Source organism: Porites lutea, chromosome 11 (genome assembly GCF_958299795.1).
Source record: "Porites lutea chromosome 11, jaPorLute2.1, whole genome shotgun sequence".
Taxonomy (NCBI): domain Eukaryota; kingdom Metazoa; phylum Cnidaria; class Anthozoa; order Scleractinia; family Poritidae; genus Porites; species Porites lutea.
In genome coordinates, this window is record NC_133211.1 from 14891851 (window position 1) to 14911665 (window position 19815).

At 41.1% G+C, this 19815-nt stretch overlaps 1 protein-coding gene across 1 annotated transcript; it reads left to right on the top strand.

The window, feature by feature from the left end:
- Positions 1-48: 48 nt before the first annotated feature.
- Positions 49-18408, top strand: LOC140951559 (protocadherin Fat 4-like). Its single transcript, XM_073400836.1, has 13 exons — positions 49-402; positions 991-1051; positions 2262-3101; positions 4512-4634; positions 4710-4832; positions 5605-5766; positions 6419-6821; positions 7547-7983; positions 8725-10508; positions 10901-11059; positions 11732-12241; positions 12966-13268; positions 13917-18408. The coding sequence occupies exons 1-13, from the start codon at positions 400-402 to the stop codon at positions 16920-16922; spliced, it is 7914 nt and encodes a 2637-aa protein (XP_073256937.1). The 5' UTR covers positions 49-399; the 3' UTR covers positions 16923-18408.
- The last annotated feature ends 1407 nt before the right edge of the window (positions 18409-19815 follow it).

Below are 19815 nucleotides of genomic sequence, written 5' to 3' on the forward strand. Positions count from 1 at the left end.
TCTACCCTCGGAAAAATTGCGCGCAAAGAACGCGGGATTTTTGTCCAGTTTGTGTTTTGTATTTTTGAAGAAGTCAATTTTATTTGTACCGCAAAATGTTCAATATTGAATGAAAAAAATGGATGCAGCTCAATGATCTAACCAATCATCACGAGGAAACGTTCTTTGTTTTTACAAAGTTTGTTTAGTTTTGCGGATAATCGCTTTTGTTCTTTTCATGCATCTGTCAATTTCGTCGAAGACCCACAGATGATGTCGATGATCAGAAGGCAAAATATGCTCGTTACTATAACAAAGTCTTCAGCAAATAAACAAGCGGCAAAGTAATGGATCAAGCCACCATTTAGTCTCCATGACAAATCAGCAGTTCTTCCGAAGAAGCGACGAGGTTAATTTGCCATGGTACGTAGGTTTTAGAGAGGAGTAGAGTACGTATTTATATCTCGTATGAAAACAGTCATCTTAAAAAAAACTCTTAAACCCCCTGGAAACTCTCACTTAATAATTTATGGATCATACCAGTCGTTATATGTGGCGTTTCAACCTCAGTGAGCTTAGTTAAATTGTGATAACATTTTGTTTTGAGACTCAGCAACCGTTTTGTTATCATACTTTACACTGTTCGTGACCATGAGATATTGATGAAAGATTCATGAAACTGATGAAAGGAAGTGTACACTTTCTCCAAGAACTTAAAGCAAAGATAGCTTTAGGTCCACAAAATATAGTTTGAAAGGATTAAGCCACCGTTTAGTCGATTAAAAATGTCCAAGGAATCCTTGCATGATCTTAATTTTTTTTATTTAACGAGGGCATAATATACGTCGTTTCCATTGTGTTGAACTCCATTGTTCAAGATGTGTGGTCTCCCTCTTTAATTAAGGTGAAAGCATCCCGTTTTAAATCTACGCGGCAAGAATTTTTGCCTTACACCATTTCAAATCTATGTCTCGAAATATAGTAATCTGTCAAAATTTGCATTTATTCCAGTTCATCTTGCTAAGAATGACCTTCTTCCGGGTTCAGTTTGCGAGATTATGGAACTTTCTTGGTGAGTAAATAAATGATGTAACCCTTTCAGTTCCAAGGTGGCCAAAGTAACATGAAAGTAAATATAAGACAAAAATTTTATTTTGCAAAATGCTGAAAACAAAGAAGGTTTCATTATTTGAGTGGTCACACCACAGAATTTTGTCCACAGACTCAAACGTTAGAAGCACCTTATAAAGGTTCTATCGACTCATTCTTGGAGTGAAATTAAAAGACAGTTGAACAGTAAAACCTGCCTTTTAGGAAGGGGCATTGGTAGGAGTTATACACAGTTTTCCAGGTCCACCCTTCCCCATCCCCAAAGTCATTCCCCTTGGGGGAACTTTTATTGGTGTGGTGTTGTAAAAATCTCTTGATTGTAGGATCAGTACCAGCTTTCATGAATTCCTGTGTAGAAGTTTGGTTTACAATAATTCCACTTTCTTCAGCCCTAGCTTATCATTTCCCTTCTGTTATAAAATTGCTTTGCTTTGTTTTTCTTTTTTTTTTAATAATAATTTACAATTTGACATTTTCTCAGGTATGCTTGTGTGTACTGGTATATACTTGTAGGTAGCTATGCCCCTGCTTTTAGGGCCAGTATTGAGTTAGTCCTTGTTGGAACTATTTGTCAATGAACTAATTTTTCGTACCTTGTAGTACCATGTCAGGGGCAGGGGGAAGCATATTTTTCCAAGAGGTTTGAGCTATGTATCTAACCCTTGCTCTTCAATACAGATTCGATTTAATAAAGTTGCAATCCCCACTTCCCTTCAACTTCATTGCAGAGAATGAAAAGGTAAAATTGTACAACAGAGAAGTGAATTCAGGTCAAATTAGATTTTAGGTTAACATTTTTTAACACAGGTTAATTCTCAATTTCCTTTGCCTCCTGAAATTGAGAATTAAACTAGGGTACATGTAAATAAAATTTGACCAGTTAAAATAACGGAAACAGGTGTAACCAGAAAAATTCTTCTAAGTACCTGCTCATAACATATTCAGTATCTTAAAAGGTTGGAAGGGAGGTTGCTAACTGTATAGATCTATTATTACTCAAAGCATATAATTATTTGAACTCAAGAAGGATACACCAGGTGAGAAGAAGTGGTTTTGACTTTAAAAAGGATAAAATTTTATTAACAACTTTAATCATAAACAACTTTTCTGTTGATAATATCACAGTATTTATTTTATTAAGATTTTACATGCTGCTGACTGGTTTCTTTCAGTCTTGTTTAGTTTGGTAGAATTGATAAGCTGTGTCATCCCTGAACCCTTCATTATATTTGGTAATACTGTGGACATACGTCGAGTCAACCTTGATGGTACTGGCTACAATTATGTCGTCCGTGGCTTGTCCAATGTTGTTGGTCTGGACTTTGACATACAAACACAAATGATTTATTGGTCAGACATTTCTGTTAAAAAAATTCAGAGGGTCCATATTGATAATGGCCTTGTTCCTGGGGGTGTTGAAGATTTTGTAGTAGAAAACTTGGGAATTCCTGAAGATTTGGCTGTTGACTGGATGGGCCGTAAACTCTTTTGGACAGATGCCAGCAATAAAATAATTGAGGTTATCAATCTGGATGGTACAGAACGTCGCGCACTTATAAGCACCGGTCATGACAAACCAAGAGCTATTGCTCTTGATCCTGGCAACAACAAAGTTTATTGGACAGACTGGGGCAGTGAGCCCAAAATATTGCGTGCCAATATGACTGATGGAACAGCCAGAGAAGTCCTTGTAAGTTCAGGTATTGTATGGCCAAATGGGGTTGCTTTAGACTATATTGACAGTAAATTGTTCTGGGCTGATGCTAATACAGACAAGTTAGAGAAGTCTGATTTTGATGGGAAGAACCGCAGGGTTCTCATTGATCAGACTCGTGTTTATCATCCGTATGCAATGACGCAATTTGGTGATCGGATATACTGGAGTGACTGGCAACAGCATAGTATTGAACACTGTAACAAGGATAGAGGAGATGACAGGGTGAGAATCACTGGAGGCATGACCAGGCCAACAGCTTTACATGTTTATCATCCCGATCGACAACCAGGTGCAGGTAAGATCCATTCTGATTTAGCACTAGTGTTCTTAATTTTTATTAAAGATATATAAATACAGTCTTGTTTTGTGTGGATTTGGCAGCAATTGTGGTGCTTCCACAGTGTTATATCAGCAGTCACGCGTAGAACAGACCCAGGAAGGTAATCCCATAAATTTTGGATAGGTGTGTGCCGCCCAGTGTCTTAAAACCTGACCCTATAAGGGGCATAGCCAGCCCATAGACCTGTTGGCCTGGGCCTACGAATTTTGGTTTGATAATTCAATTCTACTGCTTGTAATAATTACCAGTAATTACCAGAATGCGCTTTTGAGGAGAGCAAAAAAGCCTAAGAGCTCAAATTGTTGGTGATGTTAGTGCGTACTAGCCATGCATACAGTTTTTAGGATATAAAAATAATAACCGAAAAGAAAGTCTGCCAGGCCTACAACTAGTCAAAAAGCTGGCTATGCCCCTGCCTATTTAAAGTTGAGAAAAATAAACACTGATACCCTAAATAAGGCCAAAACCTGAAAAATGAGACCCGATTTAGGGAAGAACAAAAGCTAAGAATTTAATGGAAACACATCAAATCTTCCTCAAAACACTTTCCTAATACTCTAAAGTAAAGTTCTGTTTTAACAGATGATTTGCTTCTCGTGTAGCTGGGCATTTACACACTTGAATTTTTGCTAATACAGTGTATAATAGTGCTAACCTATTAAAAAAAAATGCAAAAATGATACCCTATTTAAGGATGTAGACCCTTAAAAACCATACCCTATGGGGTGGCACATACCTACATGTATCTAACCCAAATATGGGAGTACCCCTCTCCCCCTCCCCCCGGAGAACAGACTACAGACTACAACCTGTACAAGGGTGCTTCAATCAGCTTGTTCCTGGGCAGACTGTGTAATTGTACTCTCATCTAGGGTCTTACTTGTGACTGCCTATTGCTTTATTTGCGGTAATGTAAATAATGGGAATAGAACCAGATGAGAAGCACTAGCGAGAAAAAAGTGGCTTTTATAGCGTATTGCAGCACATGCATGTGGTAAAGCTGAAATAAATAGAAAAATCTGTGTCATTATGCAGTTACAACAATCCAGTGTAAAATAAACATAATTTATGAAGCAAAGAAAACAAGATGTGGTAACATTAAGGCACCCAAAGAAAGGGTGGAATGCCCCCTGCTTTTTTTTTTGCTCCTTCTACAAGTGTTTTTGAAGCAGTAGAGGATGCAGGTGGACAAAGGAGGGATCCAAACCTGTTTATTAACTTTTTTGATAAACCCTCCTTAAAAAACTTAAATATTACTACCAATTAACTTGATTTCATTGCACTTTGCCTTTTTTGGGCATTAATCTCACACTCCTTTCAAACTTCATAAAATCTGAAAAAAATTGAATTTTGTACCATTTTCAGACTTCAACGAATGCCTAGTGGGCAATGGAGGTTGCAGTCATACATGCTTGGATCTGATTGGTGGATTTAGATGTCTCTGTCCTTTAGGATTTGAACTCAGCTCTGATGACAAGACATGTCAGGGTAGGATTTTATTCACCTGAGACTTCATCTTTGAACGAAAAAAAAAGTAACATTTTTTTGTGTATATGCTTTCAGATGTAAATGAGTGCAGTTACAATCGTGGAGGATGTGAACAGCTATGCATCAATTTCCCAGGAGGATACAACTGCTCCTGCTTGCAAGGCTACACCTTGCAGAGTGATGACACATCTTGTAAAGGTATATTCAATTAAGAATGTGAAAATGGGCCAAAGGGTAGGAATGAGGACCAGAACCAGAGAAATGGCTATGGAAATTCTGGGGGAGGAAGGTGGGGTAGCTCCCATATAAAAAAAGTGGGGATGCTTATCTTTTTAATGGTATACAGGTGTATCTTGCAGTTTTTTGTATCATTGATTTGTTCAGGATGGAATACCAATATTTTTAGCACACTGGTATCACTTAGGGCTGCACTTCTAGAAAGCAAAAGAAGAAAAATAGAAAGGAAGATAGAAGCATTGTGTGACAAATTCTGTATCACAATTAGGTAGCTTTTAGGTGCCAGATAAAGACTGAACCTCCCCCAGATTGGTCTGCCTCAGGGTTAACATGTTGTAAATCCAATTTTCTGCTGAGCATCCCCACCCCTTTCTTGTGGAAGTCCTTTACCCAGAATGAAAGTTTCTGGGTGGTAGAAAAAAAGTAGACAGAAGACAGAAGGGGGATTCCAAGATGTTAATGCACAGTGTGGGGTGATCTTTAAATAAACCACTTGTTTCTGGATATTTTGCAAAAAAAAAAATGCCGTTTAAAGCTATCCATGGAGGTGTTAATAATGGTGGTAATGAGATGTGAATTTAGCTGAAACTAACTGGCGTCTGCCAGTCATCTTGGCCATGACACTGAGGCACTGATGTAACACTGAGGCTTAAGGAAATATTACGATTTGAGAGTCTGCAATTTTCTGATCTGTAACAGTAACTTAATGTACATGAATTGTATTTCTTTTCAGATGAAGATGAGTGTCGCATTAATCGTGGGGGTTGTGAATTCAGCTGCAATAATACAGAAGCTTCATATTTCTGTTCCTGTCGCTCTGGCTACAGTCTAGCAGCAGACAAACACTCCTGTGTGGATATTAATGAGTGTCACACTCATGCTCATCATTGCCCAGGTGATTAACTCAGTTTCATGTGAGTGTACTCTAGCATTTCATCCACAGACTCAAAAGTTTACAAGAACTAAAAGCGTATTTTGTGTTTCTAAGACTGGAGTGAAATAATATGTGATCCTTGAACGTATCAGTAGTCTTTCATGGGTTACTTGTCTCTTCACCCTTTGAGATGATCATTTTGGAAAAGACAGGTGAGGTCAGGGGCAAGTCTCCCTCTGTTACTAGTAACACTGTAACACAGACCAAGCTGCCACATGGATGGAGGGGCAGCATCTTAACTGCCCCCTCCATCGTCACCATATCTGTGCAGACGAGGAGGGTGGCATGCAACCTAGCAGGATGAAAAACAAGACCTGTCAAATAGGGATGAGTTCACTGTCTGCCAACATCCAGCATGCTACCTTAGGTAGTATTGGCAACACACCAATTGCACACCTCCAGCTTTCAAAAGGATGAAAAATTCTGTCACAGGCCAGAGAATGATGATGATGGTGATGATGATGATGATTTCGGACTTCTATATGTACATTCACTAAAGTGAACAACACATTTCTAACTCAGATTTCAGTCTCTTACATCTCATATAAGTACACGCCAGTCCCAATCTGAAGTTGAAGTTTAAAATCAAGAGGCTATTCTTTTCTCTTTCCAGATCAATGTGAGAACACTCCAGGATCTTACAACTGTATTTGTTCTTCTGGACTCACTTACAATCCTGTAACCAATAGCTGTGATGACATTAATGAGTGCACAACCAGCCAGCATTCCTGTCAGCAGCTCTGTATCAACACACACGCCAGCTTCAGATGTGACTGCAACCCAGGTTTTCTGCTGAATAGTGATCAGCTTACATGTGGAGATATCGATGAATGTAGCCATTCAAATCACTCCTGTCGGCATCGTTGTGTGAATACTTTTGGATCCTATGTTTGTAGCTGTGATGCTGGTTACAGTTTGGCAGATGATGGACACACCTGTGACTTGTTGGATTGTGGGATACCTAAGGGAATTGAAGGAATTGTGGTCAAATGTGACGGGACTGTGGATCAATACAGGTATTAATAATCCGAAAAAACAAGTTAACATTGGCACAAGCTAATACCAGTACTACTTTAGTTTGCTCTTCTTCACAGAGGCTCCAACTGGGCATTTCCCCTTCCCATCATCCCCTGCATGCTTTCATTTTCCCCTCTCCCCAGTCCCCCTACAACACATAGAGGCCTCGGCAGGAGACAGAGGCTTTAGTTGCTTTGGTTGGTTATTACATTGCGTTTCTTTGTCAAATATCCAGGTTCAAGCTAAGTGATAGTAATATCTCAGTGAAACAGTGACTCCAAACACCGATATTTACCATGGCAATCAAACCAGAAAATCAAGGATCTTTTTGCCCTTGTTGACCATATTTTTGGCAGGAAGTATTTCTCTACGAATCTATTTCTATTAAATGCTGAAGATTCAGGATTTTCTGGAGTCGGCTACGGTCCACCGGAATAAAGTGTTGGAGTAAAGAGTAAGCTGAATAGCACTAGATTCTCCAATGTAATTTTTTTCGTCAGAAAATAAGAACCAATAGAACAACCCATATTGGACTAAGTTTTTGCTAATTACAAGTTTTTGTTAGAGCCTGTTGAGGCAAACTTGGGAAAATGTAGGTTCTTACTCACGAGGTAGTACTGTATTATACAGATCCGAATTCTCCCATGGAAACGCAGCGCCCCCCAACATTGAAATATGAAAAATGAAATTTGAAATATTCCTCTAAGCGTGTGTGTGTTTTCAGGTTTGGTAAAGTTTGCATTGTGACCTGTACAAAGGGATTTCTGATTGGCTCAAACACCATCACGTGTCAAGCATCAGGCCAGTGGAGTGCCATCACGGCGCAATGCGCAAGTCAGGCCCCTGGCTCCAACAGTCCTCCTCTCAGAATCTTGCTCTCTTCACCCCTTATTCCCGAAAACTCTCCCCGTGATACTGCTGTGGGAAAACTGGCAACGATCGATGATGACGAAGATCAGGACTTTTCTTATGCGATGGTTGACGGAGCAGGTGTTTTTAGTGTTGACGGTATGGCAGGGTTATTGACTGTGAGTGGTGAATTGGACTATGAGAGACAATCAGTTTACACTGTGACTGTCATGTCTACAGACAGTGGTGTTCCACAGCTTTCCATCACTCAGAACCTTACTGTTTATGTCACGGATGTCAACGAGCCACCAAGTAAGTTTTTAATGGCTCATCAATACGTCTCATTATAGGAAAAACCCGAGAAGCCGCTTTCATCTGCCTGAACTCATTGTACCCATTTTATCTGAGTAGGATCCGTAATTGGGAGGGGGGTGTTTATGAAAAAAAGCAGAAGAGTTCCTGGAAAACAGCGCTGCGCTTTAAAAGCAGGTTACAACTAGGTGTGACTATTGGGGACTGAAACTTAAAGTACTGCAATTGTTTTGCAACAGGTCGCATGGATATTGCGATAGTGGAGGTACTATTGCAATAGAATTGCGATAGTTTTCAAAAAATAAACGGCAAAAGGAATGGACATTGGGTGCGAAAAAACATAGGCGGGTCGACAGGGTAAAGTTAGAAATACGTTCAATTAATTAGTAATGAACGTTTACTTTAATTAGTAATGAACTTAGCTACAATCCGGGCCAAAAGGTTTTGGGACATCTTCCCTTTTGCACGTGATTTTGCATGGAATTTGCTGCTAACCGGCCATACTCACTCATAAACAAGGCCTTAGCAATATTTCTCCCCCACCCCCCGAATAAAGTTGAGGTCCATAACGTGAGCAAGGTATGTAAAGGGTGTTTGACCTGTAACACCCAACACTTTCCAGGGGGAGACGGGGATTAACTTGAATTGCATTTTCCTTACACGAAATACAGAATGTCCCAAACGTTCTGACCAGGATTGTAGCTGGTCTAAAAGATTTCATTTGGTTTCTCCTTTTAACAGGTCCACCAACCATAACCTCGTCAGTAGTTTATGAGAACGCCTCTCTTGGAACTGTTATTGGTGTTATTAACTCTTCTGATGCTGAATCTGGACATGAAGTCATTTACACTCTGCTTGTTAATGCTGGGGATAGATTTCGGATCGTTGGTCAAGAACTTCGTCTTCATTCCAAACTGAATTACGAAGAGGCTTCGAGCTTTAACATAACAGTTGAAGCAAGGGACGATGGTTCTCCCAGACTGGCTAGTGTATCAGCTATAAGCATCACAGTTATAGACTCTAATGATCCTCCTACACATCTCATTTTTAACGGGGGCTTTATCCCTGAGTTCACAAAGGCTAGCTCTGGGGGAACCCGTAATGGCTCTGTGATTGGTAACTTCACGACAGTAGACGAAGATGTTGGCCAGTCTCATGTGTATTCAATCTTAGGAAATAACGACGTGTTTGCCGTCAATGAATCCTCACTAGTGGTAGCCTGGGCCGAGAAATTGGACTTTGAATCACGTGATCAATGGATGTTGCGCGTGCGTTCTACTGATCCTCTCGGCAGCAGCGTGACCTCTGTGATTGAGATTCGTGTTCTTGATGTGAATGAAAATCCAAGTGGGATTGTCTTATCTTCAGACTCTTTTTTAGAACATTCACCGTTGAATACAGTGATTGGTTCTTTGAGTGCGCTGGATCCAGACCTCCGCGACAATCATACTTTTGCGCTTGTAGCTAATCCCACTGGCATCTTCACGGTTGAAGGCCATACTCTGAAACTTTCCTCAGATGTCGATTACGAAATAACACGTAATCCGTTTACAGTGCGCCTGAGAGCGACCGACAGCGCGGGGCTTTCGTTTGAACAAGACTTTAATATCACAGTTCTTGATAAGAATGAACCGCCAACGAACATTATTATCTGGCCCAGGAAACCTTGCGTGTCATCATCCGGGTTATGCGTGGAGGAGAATCGACAGCTGGGCTACAACGTAGCTAACGTAACGATGGAAGACCCAGATCGAGGTGATTCTGGAAAATGTGACGTCATTAGTGACGACATCTTCAAGATCGAAAACGATGCTTTGTTAGTGAACGGGCAAATCAACTATGAAAAGCTTGATCACTCACACGTGATAACAGTTGAGGTTAGATGTAGAGATAAAGGCGGGCTTAGCATCGTGAAAAGCTTCAATATCCGTATTGTGGATGCCAATGACGCTCCTAGCGCCGTGTACTTGTCAAACCAGATCGTAAGCTCCAATGCCTCTGTGGGGAGTCTAGTAGGGACATTCACCGTTGTAGATGAAGATCAAGGCGATTCTCATATTTGCTATCTTTTGGACCCAGATAGCTTGTTCAAAATCTTTGGTCTTCAGCTCCTCGTTAGAAAACCACTGATAAACGCAACATCGTCTCGCCACCCCGTTGACTTGTTTTGTAGCGATGGGGATGACATAAGCTTTCCTTCAAGACTATTTATCGAAGTGAGGAGCAACATTTTGCTGACGCAAGTGAACATCTCTTTGAATTCCTCACACATCAAGGAAAATATGCTAGCGGGAAGTCTTGTTGGGCTTATAACGGCGAGGACTTCGGACTCTAATGAAACTTTGGTCTTTCAATTGGACGATGACGCGAATGGAACTTTTGCTTTGGTCAGCGGAGATACTGTGAATTATAGAGACCTGGTGACCACACGGCCACTTGACTATGAGCAGCGGAATAATTACCAAATCGTTATCCGCGTCTACGGCAGTGGAGGGGCCACTAATTTTAAGGTCTTCGACATTCAAGTAAGAAAATAGCTTTTGAAACCCTTAATTATTTCATCCAGGTTGGTCTTATCAGGGTCAGAAGGATTCTGTTTTGAATAAGAGCGTTATCGCAAAATCGGTATTAGATTGACGTGTATCCAGCTCCTTTTCATTTTATAACTTTGACCCAATCTTTGTGGAAAAAAAACTCTTTTCCTTGAGGAAAAACTAATTAAATTTATTACAAGGTTTGTGGAAGAAACTTAGCAACTATTCCAGCAATTTGTTTCGGAGCAAAATACGTCTAAAAATTTAACTTATTGCACTTTGTAAAGTCCTGGGAAACCCAGTCGAACCACTGTGTATCATGTTGCTCACCTTCGTAAAGTTTCTAAAAACGCTGACCATTTGCCGTCATTATTTTCTTGCAGGTCATTGACGTTTATGAGCCTCCAAAACATCTTGTTCTTCACCATAATCACGTGACTGAGGGTCTGTCTGGCGCATTGGTTGGTGTGATCACAGTGAAGGACCCACAGCTAAACACGCTGTCTGCTGAGCTCCTTGATAATCATGACTCCGCTTTCGAGGTAAACCCGACATTGGTTGTAAAACATAAGCTTGCTGCTTGATTGTGTGCAAACAAGACACGGGTATTAAGTGTTGTTGACCCATTATGCCTTGTGTTCGTGGTTTGCCATCTTAACCTGACATATGTTGAAATATGCCGAGTGTTTATGGAAGTGTCTCAGACGGCTTTCTAGTGTAGGCTACCTCAAAGAGTAGAGAAACTTGTGTGATTAGATTATTACTTGTTCTTCTTGTAACATGGCAAAATTAACGATACTTTTAGTTTGCAATCTTCCCCTTGAAATATTCAATACCAGATACTGCCAAGAGCCCATCGACGCATAAAGTCTTGGCCTGGTTCACAGCTTATTAGATCTGTAGTCTATTTATACATACATCTCGCGTGCCTATAAAATTCCCGCCCAATCCGAGCTGAGCAGGATTTCCAGCAGTGGCGGTTGAGATCAGCGAAGTGTACTGCCTAGCGAAAAGATTTGAACTGCGAAGAACCTTGCAAATAAGCAACAAGAAACCGGAATCTAGAAGGCCAGCTGCTGTAATGGGTCTTGCGGACGTTTAAGAACAAAACGAATTTCGCCGTGGCAATTATTCGTCACCCAGGGATGCTGTGGGGAGATGGGTTTCTGATGTTAACTCAGTTTGAGTTATCCGTCTTTATTTTTTTTTTTTAGCTTCTTGTCACGAATGTCCAATACACTTGGAAGCTCATGACGCGTCGACCGTTGGACTTTGAAGACGCGCAGAGCCACCAAATCACCGTCAGGGTTAATGACTCAAACAACTCTCTGACAACTAATCAAAGCTTTACCATTTACGTCACGAATGTGAACGAGGCTCCGACGTCAATATCTCTGAGTAACCTCTTCATTGCAGAAAATTCTCCCTTTGGAGCTGTCGTTGGCATCATAAATGTTACGGACCCGGATGAAGAATTTGTCCCTCAAAACATCACTTGTGGACTACGAAACGACGCTTTTGGAAGATTCAGGGTCATGGGTCGGAAACTAACAGTTTTGAATTCCCGGATGTTGAACTACGAAGCCCCGGATGGCCCGGATTATTTGGTGGATATTGAATGTCAGGATCAGGGCGGTGAATCAATTCAGCAACAATTTACTGTGGAGTTAACGGACGTTAACGAGCCACCGCTTAGAATTGAGTCTTTTTCAAGAAAATTTGAGGTAACTATTACGACAGCAGCTGTAACAGGAAGATTTTTTCCCTTGAGCGAGTTGAAACAAACCAGTTTAGTAAGTTAGCTGGTCGATTACTCGATTTCACATGGCTCAACGAGAAAACGGCATTACATGTACGGCATTCCGAGAAAAACTTAAGCAAACTTAAGCACGATGACATTTGCGTCTAATTTTCTGATGGAAGATTAATAAAAAAACAAGAGCGTTCACGACCAATAATTGTTTTAGGCCAGTTTTAAACAATTCTGCACTGTGGCTTTTCACATTTCTCCATGTTGATAGTCGGTTTTTTTCTTTGCTCTTCATATTGTGTGTTGTGGTGTGTTCACATGCGTCCATTGTAATATGAGTCCTAGGTAGCTGGCACATGAATGATTTAGCTTACATGTATTGTAGACGGCAAAAATCTCAACATCGGGAATCAGTTTTGCAAGGCGCCGTTATAATCTCTCCCTAGTCTCACTCTTCTTTTTACCCTCACTCCCGGCTTAACTTCTGACCTTTCCTTTGACCGCTTGGCCATGTGATCTTGACCCAGGCAAAATAAGGTCTTTTTTGCGGTCTAGCTTGTATGGTCCCATCATTAAGGCTTGTTTATATCTATTCATGATGGATTACTTCAGTACAAAGCGCATTTGAACACAAGCGCACGTGAGATCTACACTTTGTCAATGCAACATTATTTTATGACCCTTGTCATCATTTTTAGGTTGCTGAAAATCTGAGCCCGGGAGCCGTGGTCGCTGTACTGAAAACAGTAGATGAAGATAGATGGCAAAACCACTCATATATCGTCACACCACAAATATCATTTACTATTGAAGGAGATAAACTGATAACTTCTGTAAGGTTTAATTACGAAAAACAGAACAGCTACAACTTGAACATTACCACAACTGACAGCGGCAACGATAGCTTTACCCAGGAGGTGGTAGTCAGTATTCTAGACGTCAATGACGTGCCATCTGGAATAATGCTACCACAAGGGACGGAAATCGCTGAAAATGCTAAGGTATGTGGTTTTTGTGAGAGGAAGGGGTCGCGCAGAATCAAGGTCTGACACGCCACTAGGTGCATATCCGTGCTTATTTACTCCGTTTTACAGAATTTGGTCAGATTTTTCATAATTAAAGTTAATTTTTCAGTAGAATAGTTACTGAGGAAAGTGGGACCAGCCAATATCCTATCTGAATGACTCGCAAACTCAGGAAAGGAGTGTTTATGAAATAATACTACGGAGCATGCTCACGCACCCCGCTGGAAGCGCTAGTTGTTTCAAAAGAAGTCACCATTTAATCTACAATTGGTGGCAATTTTTTGAGACATTGTCCACTTTGGGGTAACTTCGGAGAACAAAACAATCGACACGATCACCCCTGCCTCTCCATTCAATGTTGGAGTGTTTGTTGTTTCCTACAGGTAGCTCGAAGAGCGGCACAACATTGAATGGAGGGGATGGGGAAAGGAAAGCTTCATTGTCCCCTTTTGAAGTCGGCAAAACATCAGAAAGCGCCTTAAGGGCAAAGTGTCTCAACAAATTTTGTCGCCGGTTTTAGATACGCGCCTGTGCATCCTCATCGCAATAATTCAAATTTTATCCACGGACTGTCTTTCTTTAAGAAAGTAAGAATTGATTATTTTTTGTTGTAATCATTTGCAGGTTGGTTCACTTGTCGCAGAAATGACGTCAATAGACGAAGACAGTGGCCAGACGCATACTTACGTCATTTTGGCCCAGACCCCCTCTGGAGCTCTCGTCGTTGGTGACGTAAACAAGCTGTACGTTTCAGATAACAGCGTGCTAGATTTTGAGCTACACCGTCATGTAAACCTCACTGTAACGACTACAGATAGTGGTTTGCATTCGCAACTGTCAAAGGTGGTGACTCTGTCCATTCCTATTATTGACGTAAATGAAGCGCCCTATGATATTCAGCTGTCTTCTGCTAGTGTTAAGGAGAATTCTCCAATTGGCACCGTCGTGAGTCTCGTAACAGTGCTGGATCCTGATGTCACGAGCTCCTCTCAGCGCTTTCATTGTCGACTTACAAACGATGCTGCTGGTAGGTTTGGAGTGAAGATGAACATGTCTAGAGTGGAGCTGTACTTAACTGGCAATGGACTGGCCATTAATTACGAAAAGCATGCGTCTCATAACATAACGCTCATGTGTAGTGATAGCGGCGGACTGTCATGCGAAAGGGAGTTCGTAATTCAAGTATTAAATGCGAACGACCCACCTTCAAACGTTATTTTCTCAGCCTCGCAAGGCGACACAATTATTAACCCAAATCCACCCCGGAACATTTCAGACATCAAGCTTATAACCAGGGCTATTGCAACTGTCAACGAAACTGCTGATGTCGGAATCACAATCGTGGCGTATGTACATGTTATTGACGAAGACAATATTAACAATCCCTCTCGGCCCCAGACGCATGCTTGTGAGCTGGTGAGCAAAGCAGAAGCGAAACTGCTCGTTACTGTAGATGCGCATGCGCCCTCGAGCTCCCGACGTAAACGTTCGAGTGATGTTGACTCTGTGCCGTCTGAGTTTATGGTTCAACCTGGTACCAACTCTATCTTAGTCCGTGAAAAGCTCGATTATGAAACTCAAACCAGTTATTCTCTTTATGTTAAATGTACAGATGATGGTGTTCCCAAAATGTCCACAGTTGCGCCTTTGGTTGTGTTTGTCCTGGACGTTCCTGAAGCACCAACAAACGTCTTGCTGTCTTCGCTTACGATCCCGGAAAATATCAGTAATGGAGCAATCGTAAGTAACTTTACGGTGGTAGATCCCGACTTCACGCGCACGGGTTACTCGTACGAATTAACGTCACGTGGAGTACCGTTTCGCCTAATCGGACGTGACATCGTCGTGTCACGCACTCCACTTGATCACGAAACAACGCCGCTTATAACAGTGCAACTGACAACGCGCGAAGTACTAACGGACTTGAAATTTGTCAAAACGTTCGATATTGCCATCACTGATGTCAATGAGCCTCCGACCAGCGTCACGTTGGACGGGAGGACGAGTGTGAGCGTTCTTGAAAATGCAAGAATCGGTGACATTCTGGGAAAGTTCCTTGTGGAAGATCAGGATGTTAACGACACCTTTTCTGTGACAATCGAAGGAGATCAAAATGAGATAATCGCGGACTTTGAAGTCAATGGACAATACCTGCTGGTGGGAAGCCAGTTAAATGCCTGGTCTCGTGATCGGTACGTTCTCAAGGTGATAGCCACAGACAGCGGTGGTCTGAGCACGAGTAATATTCTGACCATCACCATAGTAGAAGTAGATTTGTGCTCGACAAATCAAAGCTACTGCAGTCCGTATGCTATTTGCTCCCGAGCGGGCCCGGGACGGGCCTCGTGTATTTGCAAACTTGGTTTTACTGGTAGTGGATTTTTGTGCGATGATATAGACTATTGTAAGCCCGACCCATGCCATCCCGGTAACACGATCGGTGGATGTGTGGATGGGTTTGGTGGGTGGAGAAATTACTCGTGTAACTGCAAACCCGGATGGTCACCTCCTGATTGCTATGCAGAAATAAACGAATGTCTTCCTAATCCATGTAATGTCAGTGGAACAGAAAATTGCGAGGATCTCATCGATGATTTTAGATGTCTTTGTAAACCAGGTTTCAGTGGAAAACTTTGTGAGATAAATATTGACGACTGCGACCGGGCCAATTGTCTTAACGGTGGCACATGCGTGGACAGGGTAAATGGCTTTGTTTGCTTATGTAAAGACCCATTTATTGGGGTGAACTGCGATACAGATGATACTATCTGTCGAGAAAATCCGACAATTTGTCCACGTAATGGCACGTGCATTTCATACGCCGAAGATCCAGCGAAGTTTACTTGCCGCTGTGAGGCCCCCTGGGGTGGAAACTGTTCAGGTTGCGCACCAGGTTATTGGGGACAAAACTGCACACCGTGTATTTATCCGTGGACTGGGGAGAACTGTGAGTTGAACTGGAGGAACTGTAACCCCAATCCTTGCCTCGAAGGTGGAACCTGTTATCCCTTGAGAGGCGAAGACTATTCTTGTGTCTGTCCACCAAACTTCCTGGGAAAGATCTGCGACATAACTGCTGACACTGCCACAGACGGCAGCGGAAGCAAATCGAGTGCGGGATTGAGTCCCGTGGGACTCTACTCACTAATTGCTTGCATCGCTCTGCTCGCTATTGTCATCGTTATTATACTTCTTATTTTGTGGCGAAGAAGACGAAGAAAATACCGCTCTCAAGGTGCTCGAATACAATACCACGCCAGACGAAAAGCACCTGAAGTGAGCTCACGTTTCAGGGAAATGATGGCGCAAACTGGTGGGTACAATTTTGAAAACCCTGCATTTATCGCTGAACCGATAGGAGGTGAAATATGTAGTGCTCGTCGGGAGGTTTCCAATACTGAGAATCTCAACTCTTCAGTAACAGAGATAAGAATCTCAGACGACACAGTAGCGATTGCACGCGACAACCCAATGTATGAATCTGCTGATGAGGTGTTGAGGAAACACAGGGGTGTAGTTCATAATCCTATATTTGTGGACGATTCCTTAGAAGAAGAAAATGTAGAGGATAAAGGCTCTCGTCTCTGGCAACAACCTGACCAACTGAAATTCTCCAAAGACTTTTCCTAACCATGACCGTAATGGTCTGGAGTATCCCTAAGTGATTCCGAACGGTACCTAAAGAGATTTTGGTTACTTCGTAGGTACTCTCCCCTAGGTCCTCGCAGGTACGCAGGGAACCCTAGCGAATATCCAGGGTTCTCAAATTGCTTATCTAGAGTACCTTACTTTAATATCCTGGTTGGGAACAATGTAAATATGTAAAGAGATTCCACTCAATCTTCGAGGTTGGATTATTTTGTCGATATCCCAATTATTCTTCCTTTCTGAGGGTAATTCTCTGTGCTGTAGCGGAGAATGGTATTAAAATACGAAGAGGGCGTTTCAGACGGTACAACTTTGGCTGTTGTAGTCAGGAAATATTTCCTACAAGCGAATTTTTTTTTTTGCGTGACACGAGTATCATACTTTTGAAATACCGACAGTCGCAGCACGAGTTGTATCGTCTAAATATGCTTTAGGACGGTATTTCAACCGGAAATAATTGCAACTGCCAACACTTAAACTTTAAGAGATCAAGCTGTCAAGATATGAAGGAGTAAGATGTAAAAATATTGAACTTCAGAAAATCGTAGAGAATATTTTAGGTGAGCTTCGAAAATTGTACCTAAATGGATCGCTCATTAAGAGATTTTTAGCCGTTCTTAAGAAAGAGAAAATTCTAGGCAATATTTGCCTCTTCGAACAGAAAAACAGAAAACAGTCGTTGGTGCCCCTGGTATTAACACGGCTCAAGATTGGTAGTGCAAGTGTGAATGGGGTAAGGCTGAGTTTGCTGAAAGTCTGCTTATCGACGAATTTATAGTCACTCGAGAACTGAACATTGTTGTGCAAGTACAAATAGAAAAATATTAGAAAAGAAAGATTATACGCATACATTGAATCCACTTACGCTGTAAATTAACCGTTATTCAGAGATTTTACTAATAGACCGTTCTGGGGTTTTGCGTGAGACTGAGTCGATCTGTGTTGAGTTGTACCATCGAACCGCCTTTTGTGGACGCTTCGCTTCTCTTATTCGCAAATTTCGAATCTTGTTTACCCGCTAAAGTTTTGTATAATAATTGTTTTTAATTTATCCTGGGTATTACGGTCGTTCCAAGAGGAGGCAAAAACCATGTTTGTGCAGAAATCAAGCAAGTGAACAAGATGCATTATGGGTAATGTGAAAGTGCCGACTCAGTCTCTCGCGCGACTTAAAAATTTCCAATTCATCATTACTAATATATAGATATTTATGATATCAATGATATCAGATTGATAATTTTTTTATTACCTTAACTTTCGTGTTTTGATAATTTTTTGTAGATAGTAATGGTTTTTAGGAGCGGCTGTTCAATTATATCTATTTATTACCTATAGTTTTTTAAAACGAGCAAGTTATTTTGATTATCTTTTTAAGCACCACTAGTTTTTCATGTTTTTTTATTTATTTATTACCGTTTTATAAAACTAGTGATATCTGTTTGAATATTAAAGCAAAAGTTTCCTGATAAGTCAATTTGTCTATGTGTGATCATACACTAGAATTGATCTTCGACTTGCGTGACATTTTAAGATTTGAGAGCGACGTCATTGGTATCGTGGCTAGAGAGCACCACGCCTGTTTTGCACGAAATACCACTCAATGATAAGAGATCTAAAAGGGTGCTGACAACATAAGTGTTGCCATTCAGGTAGGCAACATGTTTTTTCCGTTATGTGCTTTCAATATTCCACGTAAGGATGACAAAATGAGGTTTCCTTAAGCTCTCCCCACGAACGATTTAAAGTGGAGTTATACCACTGTTTCTTCAGTGTCGTGATCTATCACAGCTCGTGATCGAGGTCTCCCTTAATCCGCTATAAAATTTTGGAGTAGAGAGATTCAAATAACATAAGGTTTTTTCAATGTACAGAACGGTTTTTTGTGGTCAAGTTCGTCCTGTAACTAAAGGATCTACCGATCAAAATCGGTCACTTGTATTTTAAAAGGTAGCGTGACGTCTGGGCAAAAAACGCGCGTTAAAAGCCATTACAGCTAATCGGATTTCTCCTGTAATCATACTTGTTCTCTTCGCTGTCGAGGGGGCGGTTGTTAAGGAATATCTCTTTCTTTATTCTATTCCCAAACATATAAATTTCGTTCTAACATCTTGGACACCGTCAGACAGCGATCTTGATAGCTGAAGGTCAGTCCAATTTACTTTATTTATATGTCCAAAAAATAGCTCTCTTTCTTGTTAACTGTTGACCGTATTAAATTCAACCGCTTTGTTAATGTAAAAAAGGTGCCGACAGTGCCTGAAGAAATAATGAAAAGACAAAACTTGTTCTACATTCTAATAGCTCGGTACTAGTCAGCATTGCTAATGTTATCGGCATATCATTAGATAATAAAGGGGCGTCGTTTAAGTGAAGCCCTGAGGTCAATTTAAAAGAAATTTTACAACTGTCATTTGTAAAGTATAGACATGGTTTTTGGAGTTCAGAAGCAATAGCTACAGTGTACACTTGTAAAAGTCTTATTAAATGGATCCCTGGATATCAACTTCTTTCATTGAACAGGGTCGGCCAGAGTTTTGGGTCATAGCCACCTATTTAGGTTCTCTTTTACTAACCGTCTATCTTTCACTTGTGCCACCTAAACAGAAGTATACTTCTTACTCTTGAAGAACGTTTCTATTGGCCTCGTGGCTATTTTCTTCTGTTATAATGGTAAACTATAAATCCCAGACGGATAACACTCGGTGAATGAAAATTGGATGGATGCCCTATATAGAAAATCTTCCAGAACTCTTTACTCCGTGCTTCTGGAGAAGAGCTCCCACATTCTGATTATACAGTACCGGTATTTTTATTAAATGAGGGTTTAGAAGTCACGTGTCTTCCACATTTCACAAACATTTTTCCTCCATCGCAT

Excerpts from the sequence above, each read along its gene's own strand:
- LOC140951559 (XM_073400836.1), top strand. Across the intron at positions 4,833-5,604 it reads TGATGACACATCTTGTAAAG|ATGAAGATGAGTGTCGCATT; the intron begins GTATATTCAATT and ends ATTTCTTTTCAG. Across the intron at positions 7,984-8,724 it reads GGATGTCAACGAGCCACCAA|GTCCACCAACCATAACCTCG; the intron begins GTAAGTTTTTAA and ends TCCTTTTAACAG.